We start from the raw sequence: 20,222 nt of genomic DNA on the forward strand, positions 1-20,222 counted from the left end.
TTGAAGGTATCTAAACCCTAAGAACAACTATGTACTGTTAGTAGTATATATATGTGCATAACTACATTTAATTAGTAACAATTTCTATTTATTTATGATTACATAATGATTAGTATTCTAAGTTTCAACTGCTAATCTGTTTCTATCTTCAGGGAAGTCCTGAGAAGGAGTATTTCTTGATGATGAGAAACCCACTTGAAATAAAAATGTATCTCAGAACGGCTGGTATGGGTATTAATAATTTTATTGATAAGAAAGAACAACGTTTCAACCTTCCTAGGTCATCTTCAGGTTAAGAAAGAGGGAGTTTGCAAGTGACTGTTGCAGGACACATCTTATGGACGAGAGTATAAACAGGTATGAAAGATCATCAGGGTTTAATCAAAAAGATCGAGGATCTAATCCTAGACACTACCAGTACAGAACTGGTCCTTCTAAGGATTTTGTAGAAAATAGCAACAGATTAGAAACATAAAAGGATATAATAAGTAAGTAAAATATAGTTCTAAAAAAAAAAAATCAGTAACCTAAATATTTATACATTTCATTTGTGTAACCTCTAAAATATTCTAAACAAATAACAATCATTTTTTGTTGTTTTTTTAAGGTAAACTTTATATTTTATCTGTTATTTTCTGCAACCTAATGCTATCACACTGTAATAAAAAAAATAACATGAAACTATATTTTTTTATCTTAAATATATTATGGTCCATAACAGTATACAATTGTTTATACTCATTTTAGTTTTATACTTAATTCAAAGGACAATAACTAATAATTCTGCCATACAAGTTGCAAATCACTCAGGTTAAATTACCATACTGAATAACCTAACACATGAGCTGCTTGTGAGCATACCTCATGAATAATTTTTATTATTAGTCATTATCTTACCTAATTTAATTTTTTAAAATAAGTTTCTAATTTTTACATTTTAGTTACACTGGAAATAATAAATAAAGAACATACATGTGAAACAAGAAATATAGCACTTACTTTTAGCCACTTGTTTTTGCTGTCAGTTAGTGATGAAATGTAAGCCTACTTTTCTTACACTGATGTTATTATTACACTCAATTTTAAGTAACTTAAATAATGAACCTAATAAAACAGAATAATAACATACACAAAGAAAAGAATGTACTATAACTACTACAATTTAACTGGGTTTCTAACAATCCCATAAGAGTCTTAAATTTATTCTGTAAGCTTCTCAATCTGAATACTACAGGAGACACTTTCAAACTGAAGGAGTAATAAATAAATTGGAGAAGAGGAAAGGCATAGAGAACAAATATTACAATTCTTATACCAGGAGAGACTAAGGATTTCATTTAAATATTCTCTTAAAAAAGTAAGAACTTAAAACTTAAACAATATTCAAAGTTGATTGGTTAACTACATTTTGATGCCAAGTTTATTTATATACATTAATAACCAAGTAGTTTAATTCAGTTTTGAATGTAACACTGTAAACTGTTTTAATGAGTTAACTTTAACCTACCACTAGCAAGAGAGCTAAAGTCAATTAAATGGCAATTCATTTAAGATAAATAAAAGATCTCTTGAAGACTTAACTCTGTGATTTAACAATACTAGAATGTTAAAAAAAAGCTTAACTCATTAAGACTAAACACTGTATGAGCAATAAAACAGTAACAAATAATTAGTAACTTGTTTTACCAAAATTCTTTTCACATCTTTCAGCCACAAAATTATCCTTTTTCATTCACAATCTTAAAAACGTAACATGATTCTTGATTAGTCTAATCTTATTCTTGTTTTTAAGAAATATCCTAATGGTCTATCAACAAAACTGATAACATAGGATTACTGACAATAATTAAAAAAAAGTGTGTTATGGAGTAATACAAGAATTTGTACTGAAAACAAAACTTACAAAATAAAAAGTATGAAATGTAGACAAATTACAAATTCTTGATTTAAAATTATACCAGTACTCACAAACCTTACCTTAACTGAGCCCTCTGACAAACTAATTTTATCATGTACCTAGAATATAACCTAAAATAATATTAGTTCCCTAATTATCCCATTAAAAAAGTTGACCATATCATAATTCCAGAAATTAAAAGTTACATGATGATGTCATTTTAGTGCAAAGCTAAACAATGGGCTACCTGTATCCTGTCCACCACAGGGAATTAAACCCCACACTTTAGTGTTGTAAATGCATAAATTTATTGCTAGTAAACCAAGGGACTACGTGTTAAAAGTATAATTTATACTGTGCATTAAAAACGTATGATCAAGGGAAAGTTTAGAAAACTGAAGAAATATTCACATGCCAAACAGCTTGGTTTAGCATAGCATATACAGTAACCAATTTGTAAATACACATTTTTAAGAGCTACATGTTAAAAAGTACTTTTTAAATCAACATAGAAGTTTGAAGCACACTAATGAGCTGTGGAATAGCAATCATATTATACTCAAGTCAAGCAATAAAAGATAGAATAATAACATGTGCATTAAGCAAGTTACTCTATGAAAGAAAAGCTAAAATAACTAAATATTAATTGCTGATATGCCAATTGGCCAAATGCTAGGCAGACTAAACATTCCAATAAATAAGGATGTTATCCATTATCAAATCTCATTTACAGCATCTGTTACAAGTTCTTCTGGAGATTTGCACCGAGTCAACATCAGTAGTAGTTTAATCCAGACTCATCAAGTGATTATAAGTATTGATTACTAAACTAAATTATCTGATTAGCACCTCAATTTGTATTTCCAAGTTGGAAAGAACTGGTGTCAGAACCCAGAGCCTGCATCCACCAGTCAGCAGAATCCTCTACTACAATAAATCATGGTTCAGTTCTACTACATATACTTTATTTTTATGTTGGTAAGGTACAAGCACTAGGACATAAGTTAAATTCACAAGGCAAAAAGTGGTATCAAGTGAAATAACAGCATTAATTTATTTAAATAATTAGTTTAATACAAAATGGCAAGTTAAATTTTAGGCCTTATCATTTTGACTTCTTAAATTTACTTGAATTGATGTATTTTTGTAACCACCATTGAGTGAAATAAATAATATGCATTATGTTTTGTTCTGCGAATTTTGTTTGACTCTGTCTCTCTGCTTCTCATGTAACCTTCCTAAAGTTGGAAGTTTGAACAAAATTATCAGTTGTACTTTCCTTGAACTTTTAATAAATACTATTTGTAAGTGGTTGTTACTCAGCAATAAAGCAGCTTGTTACATTTACATTTTCTCATCCTATAAAACAGTATTTCTCAAAGTGTGGTCAACAGCCCAATGGTGATTTTATAAGGGTCTTACAGATGGTTCACAGACTGATCCAAAAAGCATGTCATTTTTCCCATTAACTCTGATAATAGATTTTGTGGTTGCAAGTGAAAGTAGGTGGGGAAGGCCACTAGGTGGTCTGTATATGTCTTTTGCCCTATTGAAGTGGTCCATAGATGAAAATTACCACAAAACAAAGTCAGACTTTGTGAAAAGAACAAAGAACAAAAATGGGCATTTTTAGTAAATTATCTAAAAGTTTTAAAACAAGATTTGTAAAAAGCAAGTTTCTGCAAACCTGAACCTTCTTCAATCAACTGTGTCAAAAAAAACAATTTGCACAGTAAGGTTACAAATTCTCCTTACTGTAGATGCCTATATCAGATGAGAGTACTAAAATAAAACAAATGTTGTATATGTTATTCCAAATCAATTTTATTGAGTTCACAGTATCTTACTTACAAATATAATACTTTATTTTGACTAAAACATGCAGTTCTTTTGATTAATAGAGAAAACACATTTCTATGTGGAACAATTAAATTCAGCAGAAACTATTATTTGCTTGAATGGACATATCTATTCAAGTCTTGACTGACAGCAACATACTGTTATTTAATTTTACTACTTCAGAGAAGATTAACATAACAGAAGAAGATTATAATAGTTAAATATCAACTTCTGGAGAATGAGAAGCATTGAAAAAGTTTGTAAAAAGTTTTCTAGGTTTATTTCAGTGGCTTTAAAACTATTCTTAGAAAACAATGTTGAAAAGTTTATAGTAATATAGTATTGCTTATGTGTTCACATTGTTCAGAAAATGAGCACCATTTGACTATTCTATCATATTCCTTCTAATTACATCAGCATTTTAGAAATTGAATCCAACTATACTGAACTAATGTAAAGTTAAAACAATAAACTAAATTCAGTAGAAAGAAAGTACCCAAAAATGCAGCCATCCAAAAAACAGTTATATTACATTTATATTCATCTTAGCTGAAACATTTAGTCCAATTCAAGTTTTAGACAAACTGATTTATGCTGTTTTCTGATTGACATTTATGGCCAAAGTTCAACAATAGATGTCACTTTTTTTTATTTCGAGAATGCTTTGAAAATATCTACTTATCTCAATAAAAAACTGCCTGATAAAGAAATCAAGGGGAGAGTGAGTTTTATAATTACTGTAATCATATAGTCATATAGAACATTATTTATTTTCAAAATAAATTTTTGCTCTACTACTAGAGCTTTTGTAAAATAAATTTTCATTGATACAAATGTATAATAAAAATACAGCTTCTGTCACTCTGCAGCGTAATATACTACAAATATATATTGGCACAGCAGTATGTTTGTGGACTAGCAACATTAGTAATTAGTGGTAGGCAGAGCAGAGATAGTGTAATGTGTAGTATTGTTTTTAACTACAAGAAAATATATACATACAGTAAAGTTTCCATATTAAGTTTGTAAACTATTGCATTTAACTTAAATATCCATCATAATTTCATTACTATTTGGTAAGTTCTTATTAAAATGGCTAGGAATGATAAATACTGGTGTAAAAATAAGAAATAACAGCTTAAGTCTAACAAACACTCTTTTTATACTATATGACCATTTGTAATTACAAATAGCTTCTGAACATAAGCAAAGCAAACACAGCAATTTAAAAATAAAATATATTTATATGAAGACTCCTTCATAACAGAAGTTCAGATGATATAAATAAACATAAACCTTCACAGACAATGAGCAGAATTAAAAATTAAGACACATACGATTCAAATATAAATACTTTTACTTCTAATTTAATAGATGCTACAATGTAGCAGGCTGAATAAACAAAACAAAACTTTAAATTATAACTCAAACTATCTTACTTTGGCACTAAAAAGTTTAGAACCACAAAATGACCATTTCCTGACGCTATTCAAATAGATTCGGACACAGTCAAACATACTTCTTCCAGTTTTGTTCCTCCACTTCTCTTTTATTTTTTCCTGGAAATCTCTGTTGAAAACGTTTTTAACATGAAAACTATTTGTAGCATAAAATAGCAGAATAGCTTCTGCAATAAATTGCATTTAAATAATTATTAATTAAACATGATTGAAATGTATGCATTATCATTTAATACACAAAATCATTGGATTCTATAAATTATATTTTAATAGTTATTTATTAAATATGACTGAAATGTGTACATTGTCATTTTATACACAACATAACTAAGTTGGTGTCTACTTTTGTTTTCTAAAGCCTAGCATTAAAGTACCAGTTGTAAACTTTCAATTTCCCTTTCTTGAGACTAGATTCTATTTTCATGTATTCCTTAAATTTAACATTATAGCAATGATTTTATAAGAACCTTAAAACAACAGACAATAGCTTTGATAGATTACTAATTCTATCAGGGCATGCATTTACAGGTATAAATATTTAACAAGACTCACAATTCTATAGCTTAAGACATTATAAAAAATTATGTGATATGAAAGTTAACATTTTCCTAAATTAAAAAAATATATTTCCAATAATACTTCCACTCTTGCTTATAGCTATTACTCAACTGTCAGGGTTTCTTCCTTTGCCCATCAAAGCATTGGTCTCACTTTTTCTCACTTGCTGCAGTCTTTTATACCCCACTTAACTGCTCTTGATGATACGTCTTGTGACACTCTCCACCAACGTTAATGTGCTTTCTATCCAGGTATTGTATACAAGTACCACATTCAGATAATGTTATAATTTTTTTGTGTCTGACTTTATCCCAATCTCTAATATCAGCTCTCAGTGATAAGGAAAGGTGGGAGAGTGTCAACAGAGGTAAATCTTATTGGAAATACATTTTCAATTTAGGAAAATGTTCAGTTTGAATACGTATATACCTCACTTCCACTTATGACTAGAATCCCACACTGAGAAAGTGGAGAAACTGGTGAGAGTATTATCCCTACAGAAAGCATCTGCATAGATCATTGGTGTGCCCCACTACTTGGGGAACTGCACCACATCCAGAACAGGTATGCTCTTCACCCTGAACTTAATTCCTGTATAGTGAGTGTATATGAGTGATCATTACTATAGGCCAGCCCCAATCATACAGCCAAGATTCCAATACCAGGGATTGGAATTAAGGGGTCTTGGACCTTATATCCCCATAGGTAGCTATGGCAACTGGGTCACAAATGTATGTCTATATATACTTATGAGTGGATCCCAAACTGTAGCCACAGAGTGTTGCATTCCAAGCCACCTGAATTATGACAAGAAGGTAAGCAAAACCAAAGTGGACAAACCTTCTCCACCTGAGGAAGCCTGAAAGGCAACACCCCAGGCTTGGAATGATAGGATCACATAAGCCTTACTCAACCATATAAAACAAAACTCATCAAGTTTAAAACTAACAAACGTTCATGCTCACTCTCCAGCTGTGTGGACAAAGTACATTCCACTTTCTTCCAGAATTAGAGATAGGAGGTGAAACAACTGTGCTCTACCAAGAACTCACAATGGGATAGCTTCACATTCAGAATTATGAAAAGATAGCAGACCCTCTTCCATGAGCAATGTACTGAATCAATATTGACCAAGCAGAAACATAGTGGAGAATCAAATCTGAACAAGTATTAAGAGTTGGTTGCTAGTAGGCTGATGCCAATCCTACAGACATATGGTAAAATCAACCATGGACACAGGTAGAAGGCCCCCTTCCCCAACTTTGTCCTCTTCTGCAAGAGTGGAGGAATTCACTATAAAACTCTCCACCACCCCAGTGACTAGAAACTGGTGTTATAAGGACTCCCTAGCTCTGCTAGTAGAACCTGGGGGAGTAATGTGCATGGAGGAGCTTGAGGAACAGTGATCTGGAAACAATGAAATAAGTGAACCAAGTTCCCTAAATTTTTAAAAGCAAACCAATCTTGACTTATTTAATCTGATGATCAGCAGGTAGGGGCAGAATCCTCTTATGGTTCACTCATAATAATCCATGAGTGGAAGTCCAGCATAGTATAGTAATACCACCTGGTCAGCTCCTAGGTGATCTTATGAAACACCTCATTCCTACAGAACTTTTTTCAACCTAAATTAATGGTTGCTAATGCATAATTGGTTTGATAAAATACACCCACCTGGACAATGCTTGCCACAGAGTTGGATCCTGTAAAAACAAGTTAAGAAACCCTAAAAGGTTCCAATGTAAAGACTCACCCTTCTGTATTATCTATCTGAAATGTTTAAGATAACTAAAGAGGGTTGGGGAAAACCCTCAGATGAAGAAACAGCCAGATCATACAAATAATGAGAGATAAAAGCATATCAGTCCACACAATTACCTCCAGCAGACAATTTGATCAGGCTACTTAAGGCATAGAAATGTGACAAATCTGATTAGATATGACTCGCAAAAGTATCCTCGTCTTCAAAGAGAGCCTAGGAAAAGTCATCTAGCATCTTTAAAGGCATTATAGCAGACAACAAAACCTTCAAGACTGGACATAGAAGTAAAAAATAGTGATAAAATAAATAGATCAAAAGGACTTTAATCCCTTTCCCGTGTCTTGGGTAAAAAGAAATGGTCTGTGAATATAAAGAGAATGAGCAAGCAGTCTATGGACAAAATGTGCTAATCACTCTGACCAATAATGTCTCTAGATCAGCAGCCACACAAATAAACCATCAGGGGATACATAGCATATCAGAGTTAGGGTACAAACTGGTGTTGAGAAAGAACCTGTACTGTAATCTTAATACACCTGGTCATATAACTGGAATAATCATTTGGGCCCAAGGACTCAAAGCTACTAAAGAGGAATGTGGAGAGTACTGGGGACTGAAAAGTCACACAGTCACAATAATCAAATAGTAGTCAACAAGGCTGCCTTAAACAGGATGACTGTGGAAGATGGAAAAACCTGTGCCAAAGAGCTAAGTCAAAACAATGAGCTATGATTGGCACTTATGCCCAAAATGGGTTCAGCTTCCTCTCAATACACTATTGCCAAACATGCATGTTATTTCCATTCACAAATGTTAATCTACAAGTAAGCAAAAACTGAGATAGACACATGGCAATTTTAGAAATTAAACCCCAATGATGTGCAAGAGACTGCATAACCTCCATGTCTTAAGCTTGAGCTTCTGGACAGTCAGGTGTACCAAGGCATATCGTGACTGCCTTCACAGAGATAGCCACAAAATAACTAGAGTAGTTGGACACTTTGGAAAGATTGATGCATGAGTAAGTTGTGAGCCTTGGAGAATTTATTCATGGATATAGATGAGAAGGTTCCAAATCCTGAGGATTTATAAGAGACAGAAACCCCACAGGTTGGGTGGATAACAAAGGTGAAGATATGAACTGAATGACAAATCCTGACTCAGGGACCTGCAGTGCTCCTGGATCCAGAATCAAGATTATCACACATCCAGAAGTTCTCAAAGCTGAGTCCCCACAAATTCTGAAGGTATGCAATAATGAATGATGCCATTGGGGATCCAACTGAGCAGTGCAACTCTTTGATATAGACAAAATTTATTCTAGTTATCAATATACTGAGAGGCTGATGTTGAGAATGAAGACCCATGAGTAAAGTGAAACAATGAAGCCCTGTAAGAACCAATAAAATTAAAGACTCCACCAACAATGCGGAAGAATATAGAAGCCAAAAACCAAACCAGTGGGAAAGCTAGCAAGGGATCCAGTTCTTCATTAATGAATTTGATGATCCTGAAAGTCCTACAACAAAGTGAAGTGGTAGGAAAACAAAATGGTGGATTTTAGAGTTGGGATACAACAGACCTAACATGTCCTATCAGGAGACACAGATTTACTCAGGTTAACTACAAACTATGCCCCAAACCATGTAGTTCAAGGAGCAGAAGTATTATGTGAGAGTCAGAAAATGCTTCCACCTGGTGGTGGTAGGCTAAAATCACAAAGTTCTACTAATGTATTGGATAAGGTATAACTGTCCCTTCATGTAACTGAACCACAATATCTGTGAAAAGAGAGGGAAACTAAATTATTTATGCTTTCTGTGAGGCCCAGCTTTGGTAAAGGTACTGGATGTAATGGATAAGAACTTAAGTGACTGATGGTACTCAAATGACAATGTATGTATGTATGTATTTTAGTGGTTACTTGCCTCATGACTGGTATTGGTTGTTTAATCATTAATTGGTTATATATAACAAGTATACAATTAAGAAACACAACATTTAGTGTCAGTTGTTTTGTCTTTTACTATCATTAAATAAGGAATATAACAATATCATAAAAAATATTGATCCAATATTTGTGTCTCATAAAAATATGTTGTAATATTTGAAATAACAGATTAACTCAAGTGACTCTTTCTGTTATATTAAACATTTACTAATTTCTAGGATATGATATTTGAAACATTTAAAATCATTGCTGTGAAAGCCTAATGCTATCTCACCTTATAATATTTTACATCACTAATTATTATGAAATATTAACCCAGTACATGAAAATAATTGATGATTGTCTATTTTCATCTTCATTAATCCTTCATATTATAACAATTTATATATAAAACTGTTGATAAGATAGTACTAACAGAAAAATATTTCACACTTCAAAGTTTTCAAAACTGTTTATAAAAACATCACAAAATATTTGAGATTAGTTTAAATATTTAGTATTTTCAAATAAACAACATATTTTTATAGTTTTAAAGAAACTAATCAATAATTGTTGTTGTTTTTTTCACATTACTTCTGTCATGACACTTATAACAACAGTATTGTTAAAGAAAAATAAAATCTACTTAAGAAAGAGAATTTGAGTAATGTAAATATAAAGAGTTTCATCCCCTGTCATTAGAGAGAAGAGAGCTTTCCAGTTTGTTTTATTTTACTATTTAGCTTGAAATATACTCTACTATTCATTAACTGCCTAACATATCCTTGAAACAGCATTTAGTGAAATAGTTTACTGATGGAAAACTCTTTGTGGTCAATATGTGTAGATATAAGTTATTTTTACCAGCTTCATTACATTAACAAGAGTAACCTTTTAGTGATTTTGTACTTTTGATTAGACTTTTTATTTTATACATGCCAAGTTTTCCTTATTAACGTTATATTCATAAATGTTCTAGTGCAGAGTTACACAGTATGCATTACAAGTCCAGAAACTTACCCTGACCCACTGGGAAACATCTTAATTGTATCAATTTTTAATGTGATTTCTCATGTTATTTTTGGAACATAAAATCAATGACAAAACTACACGTTGATCTATTTACTATCAAAAGTACTTTTCTTTACTGACTGGTTTAGGAATTAAAAAACAGCAAAGAGTTTACATGATATAAATACACATATGATATGCACATTTTAAATAAATTATGTTCACATAAGAATGACATCAATGTCTGTAATATATGAAACTGAAAAAAAAAAAAAAAAAAAAACATACTTAAAATTCCTTGTCTCCCTATATCGTACAGGGACAAATCGTTCTACAACCTGCTGTAGTTGAATATCAGGATCCCTCGTGGAAACACCGTTTCCTCGACCATGTTCTCCACTATAATCTCCATAATCTACCTGATTAAATAGTAAAATAAAGTGGTCACTGACATGAAAAAAATAAGGGAATATCATAAAGATAAAAATTCTTATTAAACTGAAAAATTAAGAATTTAATAAAATCTGTTTACCTAATATGTGCTTTCTGTCGTCAAAAACATGAAGCAATCAAAATCAATAATTTTCATACAATGATACTCTCCCTCCAAAAAATTAAAGACCTGAATTTCATAAAACTAATTGAAAAAAGAACAAATCTTACACTGACTCCAGAAGGTTTCTATACTAAGTGTTTATCTTTTTATGAGCTTTAAAATAAAATATATTATAGTTCTAGTTCTACAAGTTAAAACTGATATGCTTACTTGCAGGGGCGTAGATTTTTTACATCCCATGGGGGATGATTTTTGCAACCACTTATGTGGACTATTCAATTTGCAAATTGGTAATATCTGATTACGTCAACCTGAAAGCTGTAGATATGCAGTCACATAGCAATCTTGTTGCCACGATACTTGCATGTATACTTAGGCCTACTGACTGATACTTATGAACTATCACTTAGATCGAAAAGCTTAGAAGCACGCCTATATTAAAGATGTACATTTCGGCTACTGAAGAAGCCTACATCTAGGCCTAATTATGAAATTTGATTGGTAAGAACACGAGAATCACAAAAACAAGCACACAATTTGTAGGCCTGTGATGCAATAAAACAATTCATCAGTACAAACTGTAGGGGGGGATGATTGTATGCACCATACCCCCACCTAAAATAAAGGGGGGATACATCCCCCATCCCCCCAGGATCTACACCCCTGCTTACTTGATCATAATTAAATTCTGCAAAATTTCTACACTTTTAGACTTTCAATCTCTGTGAAAAATAAACTGTGCAAATGTTCATGTTTCAAAAGATTAAGAGACCAACTTAAAGAGCAATTTCATTACAGGAACTTAGGAGACACATAATTAATAAAATCAAAACCTGACTGACCATGAAGAATGACAATAGCTATGTGTCTTTAAGCAAGCTCCAAATAACAACATGCACTTGAAAAAAAGTAAGTATTATTTTTCCATTTACCTAAAATAAATTAAAATGCAGAAACTGCCACTCTGACAATGGGTTTCTTATAGAATCATATCTTACATAAACACAGTTTCTTTCATCTATGACACTATGTTTTTTGTGGGTTTTTTTTATAAGAAATGTGCTCAGGTCAATCAAATAAAACTTTTGTAAACTCCAAAAAATTACTGTCTAGTATAAAAGAACATTAGCAGCTACAGCAAGAACTCTACAAGCTCAAATAAATCTTATTATTTACAGCACAGTACCATTACAAATAAATATTTCATAACTAAACTAAATTTGTTATTAAAACATTTTAATAATTAACATACATGGTACAAAACTAATAGAAACCAGTTTGAAAATTACCAGAATTTATATCCTTTGGAGTTTTAAAAGAGAAAAGAAAGTATAAAAAATATTAAATGCATAAAAATCAGAGATGATTCAAAGTAAAAAATTGTGGAAAGAAAATCCATAAACTAATTGCAAGGAAAAGTGCTTACCAAAGTTAGTTACAAAACACTTTATCTGCATTATTATTTAAATCATTATTGGTCCATCATGAAGAAGAAACTCATCTTAATCAAGCCTAGAGTACTACTGATTTCATCTATAGTTCAATGACTGCAGAAAACCACAAAAACTGTGGTCTTTAACAATCTTATCACTAATTTGCTAACTGTATGTAATCTATTTTATATGAGCCAATAATACTCTTTACTCTTTCCATTAATAATATAAAAAAACTAATTTACCTGAGCCAGGAGTGCTGCTAATTCCATGATTAATTCACTGTTTGCAGGGAACCTCCCTTGCATTATTTCTTCATGTATCTGGAAGGCTGTTAATAATTTTTCTTTCTCATTCTCTCCCTTTAAAAACTGACGAAGACAAATTCTGTAAAATAAAAAAAGGAATAAACAGTGAGAAGTCTTCATAAGTTATTTTCTGCATATTATTGTATGTAAAATGCATTGTAAGTAAAATCTGAAACACTGACAAATAAATTTTAAATAGCATTTAATTTCTTAATTCTATGTTTAATTTAACCATATGTTTGGATCAGTATTTGCCTAACTAAGATTAGTACAAAATTTTGAAACTAAATGTTGACAATTTTTAACTTCTTGTTAATAAAACTTGGAATATAATAAAACATTTAATTCAATGACAAATTTACATAAGCTTCATTCATTAAAATGTACATAACATTTTCAGAACTTTTAAAAATGGTTTAAAATTTGTTAAACAAAATTTTTTCTTTCCAAATTAACGTTTTCTGAAATATAACTAACTAGTTTCCAATGATTAAAGTCTCAGTCTTCAATATTTTGGTATACTAGTTGTAGTACCTGTCTCATGGGTGGAAGTTATGTAAATTCTTGATTAATAAAATGTTATGTTAAGACATGAAAAGTTGTTTCCCATACATGTAATTGTACAAAATAGTAATAAAAACTGCAAAATAAATAATTCAAAACTTAAAATTTGTATGCATCTCTCCATGGACCTAATGAACCTCAATACCAAACATGTTGAAGATCCATCTACAAAGGACAAAGTAGTAGTAAAAACTGCAAAAATACCTATAAAAACTGCAAAACACAAAACTGAAAATTTGTATGTACTTCCATTCCAATTTCAGTAAAGATCCATCCACACTCTGTGAAAAAGTTACGTGGATATACAACAGATATAAATAATCATTGGAAACTAGTTAGTTATATTTCAGAAAACGTTAATTTGGAAAGAAAAAAATTTTGTTTAACAAATTTTAAACCATTTTTAAAAGTTCTGAAAATGTTATGTACATTTTAATGAATGAAGCTTATGTAAATTTGTCATTGAACCAATCAATCAGTAGGACTTTTCAGCTATGATAGATGGCTTGCAGGACGTAGAATATATTTATTGTTTATTGCAATTTTGACAAGAAGCATCAAACGAAAAGACTTGATAATTTCATGTATGAAAAACATGGTATAAACGCAATCCTTTCTATGCTTACTAAAACAAATATTATTCATTTAAAGAAGAATGAGATGCTCCATTTTGATTTCTTGGTGGAAACAGCATTGTTTTTAGTTAAGAAAAAACACTTTTCTAATGCACAAAATGGATTCTCATTTCCACTTGGTTTGAATGGAAAAAATAACATTTTTTGAAGTGTAAGAATAAAGTTCAGGGACAAATGACATTAATAGTAGAAAGTAAAAGAGTGATTACAATGCTCAGCAGTTATTTAACTAGTCTGTTAAACTTCAGCATTGATAAATTATATAGTAGTGTAAATTAAAATTAACATATCATGTTCATCTGGGGTCATATTGCACTGATCTTCTTTAAATACCATTCATAGTTTAATTTTTAATACTTAATAAAATTGCATGATTTACAAATACATAAAATTATGTTAAATCCAGCAAAGACACAGAATTAGAAATACTAAAAAATATATAAAGCTTAATTCACAATATGATAACATTAAAAATTCAGCATAACCAAAGTAACTGCAATTTATAATTAATGCAAAAAGTATGTTTCAGGAAGAAACATACCTTGCTAAGAACAAGCTTCAATTAGTAATTCACTTCCACAAAACAAAGAAATGAATTAATGCTATCTTGAAAGGTTGAAACAAAAGAACTAAAAATACATGCAACATTTCAAAAGGAAATGCAAAATATTATACTAAAATTATACAATCATTTAGAATTAAAATTTGTCCACAACCTACACATCTGGGGAATTATAAAATCATAAAAATTTATTAAACAAAGACATTTATTGCAACAACATTGATCATATTTAAAATGCAGGATTAAACATGTACCTGCCTTTAAGAAATGCCAAAGATAGATCCTTGGTGCTTGTAATTGATGAGCCACACTATTAAGAAACTCTTATATATTCACCATTTAAAGTTACAAAGTTATCAAATAAATGTGGCTTTTAGATTCAAAGTTTTATATTATAAAGTAAAAAATTTCAGAGTGTTAGACAACACTCAACCTTAAAACAATGTATATACTGTACTATTTAAACCTATCGTCTTGGCAAAATTATCAATACAGTCCAAGGAATAAACATACTTTTGTAAGGTCTATTTTTCTGTCATTACATAGTTCAAATATGTAAACAATGGGTTCTGAAAAAATAATTGTAAGATATGTATTAAAGCTGTAACAGAAACAAACTAAAACTTTTTAAACATATAAGATGACCATTTTACACATAATATGTGTCTATTTCTCTGTCATTACAGAGTTAAAATATGTAAATAATGGGTTCTGAAAATATAATTTTAAGATATGTATCAAGGTTGTAACAGAAATAAACTAAAACCTCTTAACATGACCATTTTGTGCATAATATGTAAAAATATAAAAAATATTAATATTTTGAGAAATAAAAATGAAAAATTATGTGAGACAGACAAATAAGTGAATAAAACTATGTGCTAGTAAATACTGTGATTTGATGTATACTTACATAAAGTGTATATATACACACTTAATATGATAGTTAAAAAGACCTTTATGAAGTATATTTCTAAGTTAGAAACTTCTTTCTGTGAATGATATATATTTTTAAAACTGCTGATTAGATCTCAACTTAAGACTATTGCCAAAATTGTATAAATATTACATACTTGCTTGTATTAAAAAGGGGTAGGAATAATGCACTATAAACTCAAAATAAAAACTTTAACAACTTTATATTTATACTAGTGATAACTGGATACACAGTTCTTTATGCTCAACATTTGATACTAGACTAGACCTTAAACTATGTAGAAAAATTAAATATATTTAGGTTTAAAAATAATTTTTGTCAGTATAGTTTTTTTTAATCGATAAACTATTTCATATAAAATACAATCACCTGCAGATGACTGAAAAATATTTACAATAAAAATCTGCATCATTTTTAAATATTTCTAAAAACAATTTTCTTAACACACCAGTAAATTCATGTGATAAGGAGCCAATCAGTTGATTGGTTTTTGAACAGTAGTTCTCATTTACCTGTTTTTGTAAGTTAATCTAACAGCTTTCGTAGTTTCAAATTTTCCAAGATGTTTCTCCCTTAAGGCTTGTTCCCATTTTGTAATGACATCACAAATCTAGAAAATAAAAGTTAAAGTTGGAACACATAATTATAATTCAACAATTCAATGCCATGAACATTTCAAATTAATATAGGTTAACAAGCAAATCTTATACATTTTTTCATTTATTAAAAATACAAGCATCACAATTATCATACAGCAGTATTTAATTTGAACAATCAAAAATAAAGCTGACAAGCAACTGCCATGCACATGTAACTGAAAGTTTGCCATGCAGATACTCCTGTGTGACAAACAGTCTTTAATTTTATTCATAAAACTGGCTGGTAATCATGTTCTTAAAATGGTTACTGATGAAGGGTCTGTAGCATGTTTTTGTACCTAGGTATAATGGAAAGGATGAAGGGGCTTTTAAGAGGAAAATTACTGAAATAACAATAATAATGATAAATAAATACAGTTAAGTTAAAGTGGCCAGTCCCTAAGTTTGTTGATTTATGATTTTGATGTTTTTATCAAAACAGCATTATATTTTCTGTCTAAAAAGACTGTGACATCTAGTCCAAAGTTTAATAGAAACAGATTAGGTGTCACATTACATTACTTTTTCAGTGTGTCCTAAATTAACTTCCCTGAAGAATTAAATCTATTCAATATACAGGGTGATCATAAAGTCACTGTGCACTTATATATTTATTAACAGACATGTTTCAATATAGAATACAGGAGGTAAATATGAATGACAATAATAAACAATGTTGAAAGTGGCCCCCATTGGCATCAATACAGGCTTGGATCCTTTTTATTTTGTTTCTAAACACCGCTATCAGTTGCTGGCTTGAAATAGATTGAATAAAATATGATTACAAAACTGCACAGTGACTTTCCAAACACCTTGTATTTTGCAAAGCAAATTCTGCACTCAAGTTCATATACCACATTTTTAATGGCATTATTGACAGGGTAAAGAATTTTTTTAATCGTGCATCTGTCTGGTTGGTCCTTTGATGGTGAGTTGTGAATATGTTTTAGGTTTTTCCTTGGTTTTTATGCAAACTAAATAAATATCTGAATTTATGTATGTTTTTTGAATCTGGTTGCTGAAAATTTCTTTGTAAATTAAAAAGACTAAATTCACAGGAGATTACATCATTCAGCCACACAATCCCAACAGTATGTCATTCTGGATAAAAACTTTATCCAGAAGAAAGAGCAAGCTGAAACATTAGTAAAACAGTTCTCAAAGTTCTCAAGTTGTTTTTATTTGTAGAACAAGTTACTGAGCCCAGTATTCATCACTATAGGTAAAAAGTAATGTTAGTTTTTGACATTATTTGATTTTTCTATTCCAACAACATATATATACTTCGTTGACATAAAACCAACTTAACATAGTTTATATTAGCCATTAAAAAAAATATCTTTGCTAAATTACTTTGAGAGAATTTTGCAGGTAGTGCTCCACTTCTGGATCAATAGGGTCATCACTATAGAGAGAAAACCTTGAGAGTCCCAAATCACGTATCCCAATTTGGGCATTCACAGTCTGAACAAATTCTTCCACTGTTGTTGATCCATCAAACCCAATTACCTATGTTTAGAAATATGCATCAGGGTATGCTATTACTGATCATGTTCAAAACATATTTTATATAATTTATAATTTCTAGTTTCATTTTTTTAAATTATAAAAGCAATACATTAGTATCAAGATGAAACAAATTTTACATGCAAAGATTTAAGTTTTAGAAAACTTACCATTATGATGGTTCCATGTAAGTTTTAAAATGCTTCAACACGACAACAGAAACAGCAGTGTTTTTCATTTTTAATGCATTTGACTATATTGTTGTCTATTCATACTAACATAAAATTGTAACATACATACCGTATACAAATGTAACATGTAAATACCATAAAAAGATAATACAAATAAGTTTTAAAAAGCAAAACTATAATATCTATCCTATTTTATTAACTCCTTAACAGCCTTTACCAGCTCATTTATTTATTAACTTATATGTCCATCATAATAATATATTCTATGTCTACAAAAAATCCCTCTGACACATCACATGGCAAAAATCAATACTCTTGAAATCTGAAATGCTTTTAAAGTACAGTTAACAAGCAAAAAGGTAAATCTATTTGGTATAACATAATATGTAAGACTCCATTAGAAGTAAATGGTATAAAGACAAGTAGGTAATTTAAGAGCTATAAAATTGGTGATTAAGATGCATGAACAGAAGCCAAATAGAAAAATTGTTAAACTATCTAAGGTTATGGTAATAAAAATGTAAAACTGCCAATATAAGTGTTCAATTCTAAAAAAGATATCATTGTTGCCAGAATAGTACATGAAATTACAAAATCTAAGAAAACCAGGAGTTAATCATATTTGAAACAAAAATTAAGTTCAATGTCAATAACACTTACAAAATGAAGAAAACACTAACACACACATATACATATAACCTGTAAACTTTTATGACTATATCCATGCTAAAAATATCTAAGAAATGTCATTTAGGTGAGTCAAGTTTTATTACAGAATGCTATACAAGAATGAGTTTTTACAAAATGTTTTTGTACATTTGAAAAATCAAATCAAAATATTTTATTTCTGTAGTGTCATAGCTTTATCCTGTTTTTCCAGTAGCAATGTAATCCCTATTGTAAGGAGCAAATCACATTTCTCTTTAACTGTCTCAGCAGATAGCCTAATGTGGCTTTGCTATAAGAGAACACACACATACACACTTTAACTATCTTCTCTGTTTGTAAGGAGAGCAAATCACATTTCTCTTTAAGTATTTCAGCAGGTAGCCTGATGTGGCTTTGCTATAAGAAAACCCATACACACACAGTTTAACTATCTTCTCTGTTTATATTACCTGAGCCCCAACAATGCTTCCAACATCCATTTTTCCCCAGAAACAAGTCAAAGTGTTTATATGTAATGAACTTACAGTCTTGAAGCTAATTTGATGCAAAGTTTTCTCTCATTTTTCAATCATCTTATAGTGCCTCAATATTTCTAAAGATCTAATATTTTCATTAAATATTATGGCTCAGGGAATGCTTACAATGAAGGAGATGATACCATACTTTATCTACTCCAATTAGCTTTGACACAAAAATTATACAAAACAGTAATAAAGTTATACAACTAACTTGATAGGCTCCATTAAGAAAGTGTACAGGAATACTGTGAGGATGTGAATGATGGAAGGGATTCTTAACTAGAATGCTGAGTACTTCCATTCTGGATGGACAATACTCTCGTCCACCATTCTCCAAGGTTCTCTCCAAGGCCCGTTGGCAGAAGATGGCATATTTCCCAGATTCACAACTAAACAAAGGTCACAAGTTTAAAGAGTCTACAGTAAAAATCTAGAAATCTCAACAAAAAACAGTATTCTTGATAGATGACAGATACCATACTTATATTCATTTATATAGCACACAACCAGCAGCCAAAATATACATTATTATTTCAAAGTTTTTGTTGCACTGTGTTATAGGTATAGAAAACACAAGAGTTAAACAAACTAGTGTTAACAAATTGCCAAACTGTAAAAAAATATATATGTGTTAAAAGATTTTTTATAGTGCTATAGAGTCAAATCAAAACACTTTTTCCTAGATTATAAAAAAAAATTAATTTTCTGGTATAATGGATTCAAATAGTAGTGTAAAATCATTAGTATTAAATTAACAAATATGAATACCAGACATTGGATTTGTCTTATGTGAATTTAATTGTAAATTATGTTTTAGCAAAAGTACTTATTTTACATACAAAAATTACATCTTAATTTTCACTAAATGTCAGTAGTTTAAAGTCACCAGGTAATATAACAAAAGGAAAACTGTATGTACATTTGTTCACTTCATAGGAACAAACAGTATTTTGATATTTGCAAGACCTGGTAGAAGATCATATCAAAACTTAAAGATGTGAAAAACTACCTAAACTCACAACTGGAAATGTATTACTTAAAAGAAACTTAACAGACGAAAAAACGTCTTCAAATTACAAATAAAAATTTCAGTTCTTGCACTGTAATCAAAACACCAGAAAACATGAAGAGCAGAAAGTTGGTGAATATATTATCTGATGATTGTATTATATGAAAAATAAACAATGAAATCAGCATACAAATGTGGTGTTATTTTTCATGCAAATCTCTTGGTTATTTTTTATTAGT

The 20,222-nt window shown here is 30.3% G+C and overlaps 1 protein-coding gene across 7 annotated transcripts in view; it reads right to left on the reverse strand.

Moving 5' to 3' along the window:
* Positions 1–20,222, reverse strand: part of LOC143225970 (uncharacterized protein CG43867-like) — a 129,881-nt gene that overhangs the window by 14,679 nt on the left and 94,980 nt on the right. For all 7 annotated transcript variants that reach the window (XM_076456242.1, XM_076456241.1, XM_076456239.1 and 4 more), the window contains 6 exons: positions 19,186–19,363; positions 17,444–17,599; positions 15,965–16,062; positions 12,692–12,833; positions 10,746–10,876; positions 5,176–5,305 (listed from right to left, as the gene is read on the reverse strand). In XM_076456242.1, coding sequence (XP_076312357.1) covers positions 5,176–5,305; positions 10,746–10,876; positions 12,692–12,833; positions 15,965–16,062; positions 17,444–17,599; positions 19,186–19,363 — 835 coding nt within the window. The remainder of the gene's footprint in view (positions 1–5,175; positions 5,306–10,745; positions 10,877–12,691; positions 12,834–15,964; positions 16,063–17,443; positions 17,600–19,185; positions 19,364–20,222) is intronic.

Source organism: Tachypleus tridentatus, chromosome 9 (genome assembly GCF_004210375.1).
Source record: "Tachypleus tridentatus isolate NWPU-2018 chromosome 9, ASM421037v1, whole genome shotgun sequence".
Taxonomy (NCBI): Eukaryota; Metazoa; Arthropoda; class Merostomata; order Xiphosura; family Limulidae; genus Tachypleus; species Tachypleus tridentatus.